Here is a 17,804-nt window from a genome sequence, read left to right on the forward strand (position 1 = left end):
TTACACAGCATATGGTGTTTTGCAGAATGTAGAAAGTTGTGTGTTCATCATGTTAATCACAATACCAAAAGAATTTTTATGTTAATTGAAGATCTAATTTTCTGGCTTCTCAATCTGGATAAAGATACACAAAATGAATCATATGGTCCATGAAAACCGATGAACAGATGCATATTTGCAGTAAGTTCTTGATATAAGTTGGCAAGAAAAAATTAAAATCCAGTAACAATCAAACTTCTCAGAGTAAAATGTACAAATTCGTGTACCACCACTAATGGGAGCAGGGCATATATCAAAAATATGTACCAGTACTAACTGCAATGTTTTATTAACAAAATTACAACAGATACAGAATAACAAAGAGAGCATCCAAATATCTCTTAAAATTAAAGTGTTTCTAACTGTAAAAGTGCAATTTACAGGATCCACACCTATTTACAAGTCCCTTTGTGAAAGGGACACAGCGGTGCATGTCTGTCACCCTGAGATATCCTCTCACACAGAGGAACCAGAATGAGAATATACAAACAATATAGTTTCCTTTTAAGTTTGTACGAAGAAATCTGGCGATTCCTTTCATTAGTCAAAACATTTCATAATTGCCTCATAGTCGAACCGGAAGTTTGCCCATGAAGGTGATCCCCATTTATCAGTCGTGCTTCCAATTCCAGAGTTTACTACAAGCTTACCAGAATTTTTCTCATCATCTGAAACGTAAAGCAAAGGTATTCTCATTTACAAATTTTCAACACCTGTAATGGATAATTTAACTAATCCATTTACTAAAATAAATGTTTCTTATATTGATATTATCCCACACACAAAAAATTATACTGAGGAAAAAATGTACTTGCTGTTAAGTAAATCAATACTGAATGAGGGAGGGTGGGGATACCAAGTAACATGCTCCACCTGGTCTCTCGTTGCAACTGACAGCCCCCCCCCCCCCCTCCCGTCTCCAACAACAGCTTTTCTGATGTACGTAGATGAGAGTTGCCCTTGCTACACATCCTCTGTTCCCATAATTCTTCTGGTCTTCATCTATGCTAGCCCCTCACCCTTGTTCCACTCCCACCTGCCCCAGGACTCAAACTTCACACATATTCCTCACAACCTCTTCTCACAGCCCCTCCCCCCTTCCATGTTCTGCCACTCCCTTTTCAATCTACTCTGACACATAATCATGCACTGCATGAACTCACCTGTACCACTGCCCATGTTACATTCCTATCCACTGTACCTGCTGCCTCCCTCTGAGCTGTCAGCCACCCTTTCCCAGTACTACCTCCTGCTCATTGCCCCCTTTCTCCGTCTTCCTGTTCCACCCAACACAACCTCTCACCCCGGTCAAGCTGCAGAACTGCAGTCCAGGTATTGTGTATTCACCCGACACAATGTGGCTGTACAGACTCTGTTTGTGTGTGTGTGTGTGTGTGTGTGTGTGTGTGTGTGTGTGTGTGTGTGAGAGAGAGAGAGAGAGAGAGAGAGAGAGAGAGAGAGAGAGCACGTGTGCTTTAGCTCAAAAGATAATTTGTCTGAAAGCTAACAATTTTCAGTGTTATTTATGTACCTGTCTTTGACTCAACATCTCCACTTTCTGGTAGTTTGTACCCGTCATTAGCTCAATGTCTCTGCATTTGAGTAGTTATTAAACTGTGTAACTATAATTCATAATCTGACAATGGCTGCTCAATGATACTACTGGCTGATGCCTTGAATGGGACATCAGTGTGTCAAGAGATTCTAAAATAAATAAATAAACATACCACATCTGACAACAGAATTAAGTTTCAAAAGTAATATGAACAAAAAATTACAGGAAAACTCAAATGAGACTATAAGCAAAGGAAGTGAACATTATTAATGAAACAGTTCCATCAGGAACAGTCACACTGACATAAAAATTAAGAGCATTATCTACTTCAGAAAATAATTACACTGTTTACAAAGGGATCTAAGAATAAAATTTGAATAAAACAATTATGGAATGAATATTAACAGTCTAAGTTTGGTAAGAGCACATGCGTGAACATTACATGAAGTCACAAGCAAATACTGTGTAGTTATAGAACACCTTCTACCTGAGAAACCTCTTTCTCAGAACTTTCCTTAAGTTTCATTTTCTTACTTTGTAGCTCTTTTAACTTTTTCTGCTCAGCCCTCTTTCTCTCATTTTATTTTAAGGACTTCTCAAACTGCCCCTTTCTCTGCTACTGGTTCTCTGCATCTTCCATATGCATTTCGGACACTTTGCGTTAACCACTTCATGATGGGTACACATCCAATACCCCTAGTGAACTCGACGGCATCATGAGTAGTATGAAAGGCTATGAGAGAGGCTTTTGTCAAATTATCACCCAGAATTGAGGAATTGCCAGAGAATGAAAGCAAGCCTTATAAATCTTTTTGAATTTTTACATTCACTTTTATCACCAATGGCCATCATCTAGAACTGATTAATGTGATCACGATCCCATTAAAATTTTTGAGGATTTCCTTTATTGACCTGATTTATAAAAGACGTTGGAACTTATGAACAATGGTATCAGTCTCATGACCTAGGGTGACCAAATTTTCCACAAGAAAAAACACGACATTTGGGAAAAATCGGGATAAAAAAAATGGGATGCTAGACAAAAAGAAACTATTCTGCATACATGACTGCATCACTTTACTAAAATAAATAAAAACTGATGTTTATAGACCAAAAGCCAAAGCCAAAGAAGAGACTGTGGGTTCTTAAAAAAACTGTTTCAGCAACGTAGGACTCCTATCCTGAGACAGAAAATGTGATTTCAAAGGTTAATACATGCCAATAACTCTCGTAGCTCCTGGCGACAATGACAACCATCTAGTTTTAATACTACCTAGAACTTGCTTGTGAACCGACGGCCTTGCCACAGAGGTGACACCGGTTCCCATCAGATCACTGAAGTTAAGTGCTGTCGGGCTGGGCTAGCACTTGGATGGGTGACTATCCAGTCTGCCAGCGCTGTTGGCAAGCGGGGTGCACTCAGCCTTTGTGAGGCAAACTGATGAGCTACTTGGTTGAGAAGTACTGGCTCCAGTCTCGTAAACTGACATATGTCCCTCCATATCCGCATGTGGACTGAGGATGACACGGCGGCCAGTCGGTACCATTGGACCTTCTAAGGCCCGCTCAGATGGAGAGAACTTGCTTGTATTCATTATCAACGAAATTACAGAATGATTTCAGTTCCCTCATATGCACAGTGTAAATGTGAAAATATTGACAAATTTTATTAACTATTGTTTATATGTCAATGGGAAGAATATTTGCACTTATTTGAACTCCATTGTGTACCACATGGGATGCACAACTGATGCCTTCAATGTTCAGTTTGGAATAAACCTTGTTTATTCCTGCCCTCTTGTACCCACCAAAGTCGATAATCTTGCCATAGCTGGTGTTGAAACTGCCGCCTACTTCTCACTGTGGTCTGTACAGTCCAAAGACAGTGTCAGTTGCATCTACTGCAAATTTATGTCATCTAACAGTAAATAGCTAACTCATAACTACAAATACAATTGAACGCTGACAGCCCTCTAATGTTCTGTAACAAAAACTTGTTACATCTGTCTGTCATTTCTGCAGTAGCAAATAATCAATAAAAATTGCGAAGCTCACCCACAAATCACTGGCACTGAGCATGATGATGGAAAAATCTGTGGACACCCCTCCTCATCTCATGATCAAAATAATTCTTCTTTATTCCATCTTTGCATTCAAGACAATGCAAGATTCAAGAAAATGTTAAAAAACTATGTCTATGATGCCCGCCCGGTTAGCCATGCGGTCAACGCACTGCTTTCCGGGCGGGAAGGAGCGCCGCTCCCCGGCATGAATCTGCCCGGCGGATTTGTGTCGAGGTCCAGTGAACTAGCCAGCCTGTGCATGGTTCTTAGGCAGTTTTCCATCTGCCTTGGCAAATTCGGGCTGGCTCCCCTTATTCTGCCTCAGCTACACTATGTCGGCAGTTGCTGTGCAAACAAGTTTTCCACATATGCTACACCACCATTACTCTACCACGCAAACATAGGGGTTACACTCATCTAGTGTGAGACGTTCCATGGGAGGTCCACCAGGGGCCGAACTGCACAATAACCCTGGGTTTGGTGTGGGGCGGCGGAGGGGCGAAGTGGACTGCAATAGTCATCATGGGGATGCAGACCACTGTGGCTGCGGCGGGGACGGAGCCTATCCGTCGTTTCTAGGTTCCCGGTTAACATAACATAACATGCCTATGATGCTACATTGCGAAAAAAAAGTAAAAATAAATAAAAGCACACACACAAAAAGATAAGGGTACTGCTGATTAAGAAAATATTTCATGGGACAAAGGGAAACAGGACAAAGAAAGTGCAGTCCCATTAAAAACGTGATGTCTGGTCACCCTATTATGACCACCAAAGCGACTTAACGTAGAAAACATGTCAATGCCAATGCCTACCCATTTTCTTCAGGTCAGCATTAACTGCATTTTTGGATTTCAACACATGCCCTTTATAAAGCAATATGGCAGGGGTGATTTATACAGAATTGTGGATACCATATTACTAACAAATCCAAGGCATTCACTCTGGAACACCGAGAGATCCTAGATCCTCCTCTGATACACCACACTGAGCCATAGCTTGTTTGGTTCCATATCCATAGCCCACTTTCTGAGTTCACAACAGATCTGTGGTGTCACTTAGATCTATTTTGAAGATAGTCTATTTCTCAGAAACCTTTGGTTTGACAAGGTTTTTCATTAATTCTCTGACTATAAACTGGAGCCAAGTATAGAGGAAAGGAGATAAGGAGCCATCTAAGTGGAATATAGTCAAAAAAGGCTCAACTCGAGCAGCCACAGACTAAAAAAAGGCAAGGTGAGCTCTCAGCATCTTGGCTTTCAAAGACTCACTCTCTGTATCGTAGAAATTCCAATAGTGATCTTATGTTTCAGTTTTACCTTCTCTTGTTCCTTTTTTACCCTTTCTACTTCCTACACATACTTTCCAGTTTCGCTCTTACCTGCTCCTGTTTCTTCTTTAATTTTCTACTTTCATCATGCTGAGCCCTGACTATCATGATTTTCCCATAAACGCTGAAGTGGGATACCTGCTTGAAACCTGTCCCAAAACATTGTCAGAGTAACATACAACCAGGTCAATCTGCTGGTTTCCGCCAACCTATTCAAATTCTCATCAAACCCAAGTGTGACAATGTCACAGGCTGCAACATTATTCTCCAACTGTTAAGTGAAAAATAACCCCAGTCCAAACACAATGATGTAATTCATTTTATAATCCATACTTTTGAGGCTATGTCACTGTCTTGCAACATAACAAGGTTGCCAATGTCTCGAGAAGACTGGTGTCTCACAGCAGTCAACAGCCACAAACTTTCATCTTAGCATTCCTCTGCATACAATCTAGCATCATTGGCTGTCATCCAGATATTTCTGCAATAGGAACCCCACATGACTACCTCAGGATAAGAAGCTGGTTACTGGGACAAATTATGACTGAATGACAGTCCATGCCTGTGCCACAGTGGACTAAAAATGAAGACTAATTGGAAATAGTATTTCTCATCATTGAAATTGATCCTTTTTTCCTTGTGCATCTCGCATGTCAAGAGCATCATCAGGATTGTCCTTTTCATTGTTGTAGTTGATGATTAATTTTGTCCACAAGCAACGAGTGGCACTACCAGTGCTACGAGTATGCAGTTGCACTTGGCTGTGGCTGACTGTAATGATTACCATTGATACGAGTTCTATAATCTTCATGGTAGCTTTGGGCCCAATGTACTTCTTTGTCCCTGGCACGACTGCACAAGGCAGCTGAAGGAGAAGTCAGTTCTACAGAAGATCCACTGAATGCTGATTCTCTCAGACACGTGTTCTATGATCCACCAAAAGTTTGTATCCACAGTCCAGCATGGGTTGAGCGAGTTCCGAGTTAACATATGCATTAGACAAGATCATCCTAAGCGATATAGTAAGATGTATACAAGACTTCACGATGATGATAAGCCACCAAAAAACTCAATACCTGGGCTACTTACTTTCCTATTAGCAATAACTACCCCATCTGTAACGTTATGAAACTGGTTTGAGCCTCATCTTCTTGTTCTTCTTGGTAGGGTATAAGTTTATTATCTCAAACTGAAACATTTTTGGGTACTGAATTATAATACAGAATAATGGGCACAACACCCCTGTTTCTTAGTTTCACTTGGCCTCATGTCTATAAACTTTAAACTGGCGTGTTGGACAATGACTAGTCTTCTACAACTTCTATTCACACATCAAAAGAACCATGCTATATCAACCATCCAGTGACACTATCAGTGACAAAACTTACTGAAACTTACGTCATAATTCACAGTTTATACAAAAAGGCAGTTGAACTCAGTTCATTACTAGTCACCTCAAACTGTTGGTGTGGCACAAAACAAAAAGTTTACCAAGTAGAGTATTGTAAATGTGTTGCAGACTGCATGAGCATGAATTATCATAGAAAATGTTAACTGAAAGACCACATTGTAATATCAACAATATTCCGAAAAGGATAAATTGCTACTCACTTTGAAGGTGACATGATGAGTTGCCGACAGGCACAACAAAAAACTGCTACATATAGGTTTTCGGCCAGAGCATTCTTAACAAAAGAAAATCACACACACATTCATACAAGCAAGCACACCTCACACACACACACATGACCACTATCCCCAGCCGCTCTGGCCAGAATGGCCCGAGATAGTGGTCATGTATACATGAGGTTTGCTTCCCTGTATTCATGTGTGTGTTTTTCTTTTCTGAAGAAGGCTTTGGCCAAAAACTTATATGTAACAGTCTTTTTGTCATGCCTGTCTGCAACTCAACATGTCATTTTTACAGTGAGTAGCGGTCTATCCTTTTCATAATATTGTAAAAATGTTAAATGAGTACTTCTTAAGCTTTGACCCGACTACATGATTGGGATAGGCAGATTCGATGCATAGACGTTAACATGGGACCAGTTGAGGCATAATGGTAGTGTATGATTCTGGAAAATGTACATGGTGTATCAAAAGGGATGGTGCAAACTTACATGGTTGAAAGTACATGATAATAGAAGCACAAATGTCAGTAAACATGGGCTCTAAAATGCATATATTAAGACCTGTGAGACATTCTTGATTTTAAGTATTGTGTAACAAATCTCTTCTACTGCAAGCTCTTTGCTTTCCATATTTTTGGAAGTGGTAGAATGGACCAAAACAAGAAAAAAATGTCCAATAAACATGTGCTCTAAAATGCATACCTTAAAAGTTATGAACACTTGTTCATTAGAAGAGTTGTGTTCCAAAGTACCAAAGATTAACAGGTGCTCATAGCTGTTAAGGTATGCATTTTAGAGCACATACTTACTGGATACTTGCACTTCTATTATCGTGTCTTTCAGTCGTGTAAGTCTGCGACATTCTTTTTGATACACCCTGTACATTCGTTTATAAAATTGCTAAGGTGAAATTTACTCAAGTAGTAAGCTATATGTTCTGGCAATAACATGGTTTACATATGAGGTAGTTACTTAACAAAGTAACATAGCTTACAGAACTATTTTGTGTGTCTATGCTGAAAATTATCTACTTGCAAGTGCAGTTGGCATACTTCAAATTATGATAAATTATGCAAAGTTTTGCTTACTGACTTCACTGATTAATGAAGAGTGACAGTCAGTTCAGAAAAACTGAGACAACAGAAGTATAATAGTACATTTGCAAATTAAACAGTATAATGGCACAAAGGCAGCAGTAATTTTGAGTGTATCTGAACTTCTATACTGATTACCTAGTAAGCTCATTAGTTTCCTGAAAATTAAAACATGTTACTGTGAAGTTTGTATCCTAGCTTTCTGATGACATGTATCAATGTTTCCAAAACTACTGATTTATTCAGTTTAAATTCACTATTATGTACTGTAGAGCAATTTCATCTCAAATCGTACAGGTCAACCAGGAACGTGCCACATCACTATTTCAAGTTCGCTGAAAAAAAATATATGTTGAAATTCCACATGACCTCTCCAAAACTACAATATTCTGATTTTCTGATGATTTGTTAAAACACTACAGATGTCTTTAAATGAGAGTATTTGTGAAAATGTCATAATGAAAGGCAAAATTGAACAATTACAATAAAGAAACAAAAAGTGATAGAAATCTGAACTTATTCTCAGCAAATAATTTGTTCCCAGTGCTATGAGACATGATAAATACATACATACTTCTGAGCTTTTTTCTTTTTGGAAAAATGAACTATGAAAATTTGTAACTTTCTGCGTATTTCAAAATTATGTTTTGAAAATATGAAATGATCGAGTGGATGGACTGCTAACTGTCAGCTATGACATTAATGCATGAAATTCTTAAACTACCAAAATATTTGTACTTAAAGATGAAAGAATCTGAAATTTTTGGTTATTTAGAAATTTTCTCCAAAACCCCCATTCTAAATGTTCTAAAAAGTTTGGTCCATTAGATGGCCACTGTACTTAGGGAATGTGCAATCAGAGTGGGCAATACTTGTCTATACAAAATGTGAGGAATTTTTTAGGTAGACCTAGCTCTACTCCCAAGGTCAAAAAATCATGGACACTTCCGGCCTACTAGTTGCAGGAGAAGCACCACAGGCAAAATTTCCATCGTCCTGGCTTCCGTTACAAAATATACACGCTTGAATCCCAGTGACATTCGATAGAAGAATGCTGTGTCAAGAGGTGTGGCAGTGCACTTTGGCACACTTAAAAATATTTAAATTGATCGCTGATTTTAAGTAAATGTCATGCAAAACTGGTATTTCTGAATCAAAATAATTACTTTACAACATTATAAGTGAGTGGGAAAACAATTCATAGTTTTCTTCAAAAACATTTTATAACAAAAATTGGATATAGAATATTTATACCTATTTTTCTTTTTATGATAATATTCACAAATTATTATTGTCTTTTGTCATGATTTTACTACTTCATGACTTTCCATGAATTAAAACTGTCCACAATGTAATAACCAACACTGCACTGTTTTCTTCATCTGCTTCTCACTGAACTCATACAGCCGAGCTGAATCTGCACATGGAAAAGAATGACCAAACAAGAGCAGTGCTTGGGAAATAGGAACTGCACACTGATGTTTTGTTGATGGCCATTTGAAACCATTAGCAGGACTTTGAGGTGTCACAAAGGAGACGGTTATATCTTGCAGCACATGAGACATACTTATTGTCTGTACCACCCACCACTGATTGTCAAACACAATAAATGAGGTGACTCACTGCAAAGTCTTCTAGTGTACACTGTGGTCTGTGCATTTCACACACAGTAACAGGCTGCATTTTGTGGAGAACCGTTCTTGCAATGTATGTGCCACTGCAGGATGCAACCCAATATTGACTTGACTGAATTCATACCACAGGCTTTATAACAGACCACTCTTCTCTCTTTTTTTAAACAAAATTCCCTTAATGTACTTTCATTTGGAATTAAGAGTTTCATGTTTGCTACTAATGTTGGTACAGTGTGTACAAATCCATTAGCATCTTCTTAGAGCATCAACAGCTTCATGCTGGAGATTATATCTTCATGCAAGATGCATACAGATACCACTTACCCAATCACAAGCACTTTTCCCATGATCCGTTGCTGAAAATATCAATTTTTTTGTCTTAATTCCTGCACTACAGTGTTGACAAGCTCATAAAGCTGAAAGCAGTTTTTAAAATCGAGATGCTGCAACATCAGTCACATACATGTGTCTACAAAATGAATTGCCTCTAGACTCTCTCACATCAATTATCAAGCTGACGGCTGAGATCATCACTGAGAATAGCAGAACCATGTGATGTTCCAAGGAAGTGAACAACACATGTTAATGTTGATATTTGAGATGTGTGCCAGTGGTACCTTTGAATTATGTTCTGCAAACCAACAGATCAGTTCTCAGCAAAGTTGAAATCAAGAACTAATGTTTTGGTATTCTGGGATGTGGCTGACTTTACATGTGCTATGGCCTGTCTCTGAATCCTCCGGATATGATGGTGAGCATTCCTTTCATGGCCCAATGCCTAACCTCTATAACAAACTTCTGTGGCTCTACTGTCTTCTTCACAAACTCTCCTCCCTCCCACAATGCATAGGTTACGTCATTGTCAGTATCCTGAAGGTGTAATACTTCAACAGTGATCACTTGAGCACCAAGGATACATTGCACACTCCTGCAACCAACATTTATCTTGTGGCTCTTGACACACACCAAAAGCGTCAGGCCCATCTCTAAGTACTTCTTTCTTGTGACAATGCTTATGGTAAAACAAACAAGTTTCAAATTAGTGCAATAAATACATGTGCGTACTTCCTTCACTGGCTGGCATTTTACCCATTTTGGTCATAAGGAATACAATTCTGTGTGACCAATTTTTAAATTCGGTTTGCTCATTTTTCATTACGAGATATGCTTCTCTTCATGATTTTGTCATATATCTTTTTACCATTTTCACTATAGCATCGGCCTGGTTAGGACTTTTCCTGCTGTAATCTTTGTCATCACTTAGGTAACATTCCAAAGCCCATAAGATTTCACACACATCTGAACAATCCAAAGCAACAGTAAGTGTATCATCTTGCAATGGATGCCCACAGTAAGAATCTGGGCGTGCCCAAATACCTTTCTCATTCTTTATTTTACGAGCTTTTGAAATCAAATAATGTGAGGAAGTGAGTATGTATTTCCATATCAGCTGCTTAGAGTGGCTACCTGGTATCAGTGTCAGCAACTGTACCTTCTCAATGTAGGTGACTGCTGAGATAGCTGTATTTAGGTTTTAAAAACCATACATCGCATTTCATGCACATATCACTATCTTCAAGTTCTGCACCACATGCATCTACATTATACACATGATAAAGTTTTGAAGATGTTGCTTGTGTAAAACTTGTTTCAATTTCTTCCAGTTTTGTTTTTACATTCTGTTTTCTTCTCATGCTTCTTACATTTCCTGGACATTTAAGGGGCGATATAATAGGAGCTAGGCAGAAATGCTAACATTCAATGTGTCAACAACTCACATCCAGGAATATAAACATTCTCCTTCAGTTTCAAATAATGAAAAATCCAGGATGGAATGTAGGGAATGTGCCTATCTGTGACTCAGCATCTCCGCTATACGGTGAGTAGCAACTTTCTTCTTCAGTTTCACACTCAGGTGATGGCGATCGTTCAGGTGGATTGTCACTAAATTTCTTCTTGTAGTGATGCAGCAATACCTACACAGTGGTTGTGATGCTAATACCGTTACTTGAGGATCTAGTAATTTCTTCAATACTTCTGACATATTTCCAACAACTGTGAAGTGTTTTTCACTTTTCTTAAACACCACCTTCTTGTCTTTTTTTCGTAGTCCACACACCTCACTTTTTCAATCCTGTATTTCCTCACTGACATTGTACCTAACAAGAAGTTCAAACCAAACACAAAACTGGATGCAGAATGGTTAATGTGCAAGTTCTCACTCTGTTATAAACAGAAGACTGCTGGAAACAGAGTTGCCAACCCGCATATTTTACACTAGAAATTCAGTGATGAGAAATATGCAGAATGTTGAAAATTGTTTAACATTTTACACAGAAAAGTATTGCCCACTGTATTTGCACTGACTACTAACCTATTAACCAAACAATATTTTGTGCAATTTTCAAAAGTTTTCTGATGGGAGTTTTCAAGTAAATAATGCATAAAAACTTGTGAAAATGCAATTTTTTCCATTTTTAGTAATAAATATTTATGTAATACAGCTAGCTGGAGCAGAGAAGATACTGCTTATAATTACATCAGTAGTATCTGGTAATATGACAGAAAAGATAGTGTTCTATGACTTTCTGAATAATAATAATAATAATAAAAGCGGAAAAATTAGCTTAAATATCATATTTTCATCTTAAATTTGTAAGTTAAAGGAAGCCCATAAGTGTGCATGTGCAGATGTCAACTAAATTTCAACACACTAAGAGGAAGCTTAAACGCGAAAATCTGCAATTTTTCCAGTACTTTTGATTTATTAATTATATATATATTTTTTGTTTTCTACTGTTTTAAGAGTTATTTACAAAATATAGATTCTTCAAAGGGCCATATCATTTACAAAATTAAGATAAAATAAAAATACTTTATTTCTTAAGGGGACCACACTCTGCCTATCCAACCCATGTTAATTTAGGCAAGCATTTGACCCATTTCTGAAAAAAGTATTTCATGCAGGACCTTAATATTTTTACTGTATGTTACATGGCACTAATATAGTCAACTGTACTAAAATCTATTTTATCCATTTTATAGTTTTTAAGAAATACTTCTTTAAATTTATTAAAAAATATTTAGTTTTTTCTGCAAAAAATATTTTTTTGTGAACTTCCTAACGGGGGAATATTCCCTAGTAGTCAGTTTCACGCTTTCCTCACTAACCTCACATACAGCTCTCTCTAATATTGCAATCAGTTTTTCAAATTTATTTGGTGGTTGATGTAAGTTCATCACTGAACAAAATGTTCTCCCTGCAGCCATGCCCTTGCCAATGGATCGTAAGGCATAAACGAATCTGGTATTGATTTCATAAGGGCCACTTGCATCTGGTTTTGAAGAACTCATAAATGAAATCACAGCTGAGCATTTAGTGCAAATTAAATCCAGAGCAATTGCTAGACCTTTTCTGCCACTGGCACTCTCACATATTTTCACACTCTGTGACTCACCACACTGTCTACATTGTACAAATTTAGAAATTACATCTGATAATATTCTCAAATTTATAATAATGTTACTGCACCTATTGTCACTTACAGTAAATTCAGACCGAGCGAGGTGGCGCAGTGGTTAGACACTGAACTCGCATTCGGGAGGACGACGGTTCAATCCCGCGTTCGGCCATCCTGATTTAGGTTTTCCGTGATTTCCCTAAATCGCTCCAGGCAAATGCCGGGATGGTTCCTTTCAAAGGGCACGGCCGACTTCCTTCCCCGTCCTTCCCTAATCCGATGAGACCGATGACCTCGCTGTCTGGTCTCCTTCCCCAAAACAACCAACCAACCAACCAGTAAATTCATTGTAACTCTCTTGAAATGGTGAGAGCTTCTTTGATGATGCACTTGTTGCAGAATTACAATTAGAAACATCGTTGCCAGACGACATAACCTCTTGTACAGAAAGCTTTCTAAACTTGTTTCCTCTAAATTGTCGTTTCTTGAAAATGCCTTTACATTTCGTCATCTTCAATAAACAACAAAACACACGTAAACAAGCACTGCAAACGTAAGTATAACAACTACTCACAATCACACTTGAACAAAACTAACTGCGTGTTTGAAAGTGTGTTATTTACAAACAGCAGAAACAAAAGAATACCGACCGTTTCATTCGAAGGATAGCCAGCGCACTCGAGAGTTAAAAAAAAAAATTAAATTAAATTAAAAAAAAATTGTGTATATATACCTAACTTGCAATGTAGGGGATATGAAGATCTAAAATATATGCATAAAACTAGGTGACAGAAAAGTGGGCATGGCACACAAACACAGGTGATAGGAAAATGCTCTTTAAATGCTCAAAAAAATTTTGTTCAGCAAAATCCTTTTCAGAGTACTTAAATAAAAACTTAATCTATCAAAATATGATGAAAACTGAAAATCGATTTTTTTTTTCCGACTTTAACCACGGTGTGGTCCCCTTAACACTTGATATAGAGGTTTAATACATGTTTTTTCCAGAGAAATTCATGACCATGAGTTGACATGACGTATGATTTGAGATGAAATCACCCTGTAGTATAATTATCAATTATTTGTTACTTTTAATTAAGCAAGTTTCCAGTAAAATTAAATGCCCTCTTGTAGTGAGCAGATTGAAAATGTTCCTCTCAACAATAATTTTGCATGGAATAAGGTCTGAACAATATTTTGAAAGATTTGGGCATATAATACATATACACAATTACTAGATGTAGATGAAAATTAAGAGAGGAAAAAAATTGTTATTATTAGTGGCACAATAAAAAAATCTGGAAAGACTGCACTTTGTACTGTTTAACATCCAGTCACCTACATCCCTTGAAGACTAGGTGGAGAAGAGGGCAATTAATATTTCCTTGTAGGCATGTAATTGAAAGTAAGTTTATGACAACGAAGACCCATAGCAGCTTTGGAATCTTCAATCAATGTGCACAGAAATGACGCAAAGAGTCACCTCTTCTGCCCCAGCCAACTAATCCTACAGTTCCCACTGGTCACCTGCATTACATCGTTCCCACGAAATGTGTTAGCTCAACTGTAACTTAACCAACCCGTGAACACCAAAAGCCCAATGCTTGCTTGTTAGTATTATAATGTCACTATTTTATACCTGCCATTAAAGTTCCATAATGATAGTTATTATACAGCAACAATCAGATCAATAGCTGCAGGCATCTACAATAGTAATTTTTCTGCACACATCCAAAACAACATACTGTGTGCAAAGATATCACACCCTAGTATCCTTTGTTCAAAGTAAATGGATATGAATAGGCCGCAAAGCCCCTAAACGGACACATCTTTGTCATCACTTTGTGTCAGGAAACGAAGCGATACTTACATCTGAACAGATGTAAATTAAACCTATACCAGCTCCTTGCAGGTCACATTGAGTCACAAATGCACAAAACGTTAGCACAGCAACAAACCAGGAAAGCATGGACACATTGCAGCGACAAGCGTGCAAACTTTCATACAGTTACACTGGGATCAGCCAGCTACAGCCAGGCCACGCTGGCTGGCTGTTGCTTTGGTCCAAGCAAGGGGAAGGGGTGCGGATGCAGAACCACCAGTGGCGGGTGGTCACACAGCACTAATCCGAAGATGAATGATGAGCACCGTGCTGCACTGAGGCAAACTGAAGGCAAGCAAATGACTCTGCCCATAAGAAAATTGAGTACTCTGCCTTTTTCATGGTTTTTGGGCTGAGCAAAATGCCGAAACTCCCCAAGTTCTCTAGAACAATGAAATTTCCTGAGTTTACCCCATTTTCTAGGACACTGGAAACCCTGGATGTGTGTTCTTGCTACTGCCCTCTATCAGAGCACTATGACGTACAGAATGGAGGAAAGCATTCTAATAATAAAGTCAGAGCAGTGTAATGGACGTATATTGAGCAAAATTTTCCAAATAACCAATAGCTGGAAATGCACCACTGTGGATCTACAGCTGCAAAATGACAGCCAATCAGCAATGAGTGTGTGGAAATTTGTCTGGGTGTGTCTGGTAGAGTGATTTCGTTTAACTAAGCTGCTGCTGTGATTGCTGTGCTCCACTGCACAAGATGCTGTGCACAGTACAATGTGTACTCAATACCACGACTGTCGGCTCCAAGCATAAACAAACAGGAACTTAAGACTGTCCAAGGGGATAGAAGCCATTTTATCATTTAAACTAATGAAGCTTTTGAATTCTACTAGACAACAACACCAATCTACTGCTGTCTTCATATGAAGACAAGTATAAACAGGCTTATTCATTTCTAAACTTGCCTTTCCTGCTGAAAATATCATGTTCCACATTAATGTTGGCCTTAGTAGAAGGGCACTACCAAAAACTCAAATTACTGTGAAATATTTCACATGTTTGGATTTTTTTTTGTGAAAGTTATGTTATTTAAGGGAACGGAGATTTCACAGTCAACACTGTCAAAAGCTTTATCTAATTCTACAATTTCTCTAATGTATGTCTGCCTTTCTTCAACCTATTTTCTAAGACACGGCATAGAGTTGACATTGCCTCTTATGTTCTATATTTCTCTGGATTCTATACTGATCTTCCTCAAATTTGCTTTTTCCATTTTAGTGTATAAAATGAATGTGTCAATATTTTGCAACCATAACTTATTAAACTGATGGTTTGGTAGTATTTACACTTGTCAGCACCTGCTGAGGTTAATTCCTCCTTCTCATATATCTTGCACACCAGGTGAAATGATATTGTCATAGCTGGTTCTCCTAAGGATCCCAACAATTCTGAGGGAATGTTGTCTACTCTAAGTGCCTTGTTTCAACTCTTTCAGTGCTCTGTCAAATTCTTCTTACAGTAACATGTCTCCCAACACATACTCACCTACCTCTTTTCTTTCCGTAATGTTGTCCTCATGTTCGCTCTTATATAGAATCTCTGTATATTCCTTCCATCTTTCAGCATTCCCTTCTTCTTTGCTTAGTACTGGGTTGCCATCTTATATCTTGATAATCAAATAGCTGCTTCTCTTTTCTGCAAAGGTCTCATCTGCAGCCAGGCATTTGTCTTTCGTCCACTCCTGCTTAGCATTTTATACTTTCTGACAATATCATAATTTAGATCTATGTATTTCCTTCCACCTGCTTCATCTGCAACATTTTTATAGTCTTTTCTTTCAACAGATAAATTTAGTATCTCCTGCATTATCTAGGATTTCTACTTGGCTTTCTCTTTCTACCTACACTCATGTTCCGAAAAAACAGAACACATTGAACAACAAGAGATAAAGCATTCATATTCACAAGATGTGTAAATTAGTATGTTCTGCAGATATGATTAGCATCTGAACTATGTCGGCCTGTGGGTTCGAGGTTGACATCGATATCGTGCCGCAACACCATCTACAAAAGAGGGCACATTACTGGCATGAGAGAATGCGATGCATCCATCTGGGAAATTGCTGCTCATGTGGGATGAAGTGTTTCGGCTGTGTAATGGGTGTGTGCAGAATGGTTCACGTGAGGCCATAGAACATGACAAGATGGGTCAGATGCACCACCCAGAACAACTCCCAAGAGGATCGACACCCCATCCGAATGGCAATGCAGGACAGTTCTGCATCCTCCTCGGCTCTGTTGCAACAGTGGAACATTTCTTACACTATCAAGAGTGACAATCTGTTGCCGTTTGTTATTGCATGGGTTACGTGTGCGTCATACATTTCTCTGCATATCTTTGATGAATGTGCAGAAACATGCTAAACAGCAATGGTGTATAGAACAATGTCACTGGGGACAGGAATGGCATCACATAGCGTTGCCCGACAAGTCCAGGTTCTCTTTGTTTGAAAATGATGGCCACATTTTGGTTCACTGCAGAGAAGGGGAGCGGCATCATAGTCGCTGCATTTACTTGCGACATACAGTGCCAAATCAAGGCCTTATGGTGTGGAGTGCTAGCAGATACAACCACAAATTGCAGTTGGTGTGTGTCCAGGACACTGTGACGAGTCTGACAAACATGAATGAGATCCTGCAACCTGTAGCCATACCGTTTCTGCACAGCATCCCAGATGCCATTTTTCAGCAGGGCAATGCACGATCACACGTTGCTGCACAAACACGTTCCTTCTTGATGTCACAGGATGTCAACATTTTGCCCTAGTCCGCTAGATCATCAGACTTGTCTGTCACCAATCGATAATGTGTGGAATATGGTGAAAAGGTGGCTGCACTGCTGTGACCCAATGCCACTTACCACAGATGAACTCCAGAACCATGTGAATGCAGCATGGGCAGCTATACCATACGATGCTAGTTGTGCCTTACATGCATCAATGACGTCATGCATGGAACAAGTTATCTGGGCCCTTGACGGACCCTGTGCCTGCTAGGCAACAGATGCATGCTCAACCGAGGTGACTGAAATGCTGATCATTTCGGCAGAACATCCTACCTCTAGTCGTTCAAGTTTTTTTCTTTTCCTCCCGAACATTTGAT

The 17,804-nt window shown here is 38.7% G+C and overlaps 1 protein-coding gene across 1 annotated transcript in view; it reads right to left on the reverse strand.

Moving 5' to 3' along the window:
* Nucleotides 1-303: 303 nt before the first annotated feature.
* The window catches only part of LOC124804644 (m7GpppN-mRNA hydrolase), a 59,866-nt gene continuing 42,365 nt past the window's right edge, over nucleotides 304-17,804 (reverse strand). The window contains exon 6 of the mRNA XM_047264864.1: nucleotides 304-707. Within this exon, the coding sequence (XP_047120820.1) occupies nucleotides 580-707 (128 nt within the window). The 3' untranslated portion in view covers nucleotides 304-579. The remainder of the gene's footprint in view (nucleotides 708-17,804) is intronic.

Source organism: Schistocerca piceifrons, chromosome 7 (genome assembly GCF_021461385.2).
Source record: "Schistocerca piceifrons isolate TAMUIC-IGC-003096 chromosome 7, iqSchPice1.1, whole genome shotgun sequence".
Classification (NCBI taxonomy): domain Eukaryota; kingdom Metazoa; phylum Arthropoda; class Insecta; order Orthoptera; family Acrididae; genus Schistocerca; species Schistocerca piceifrons.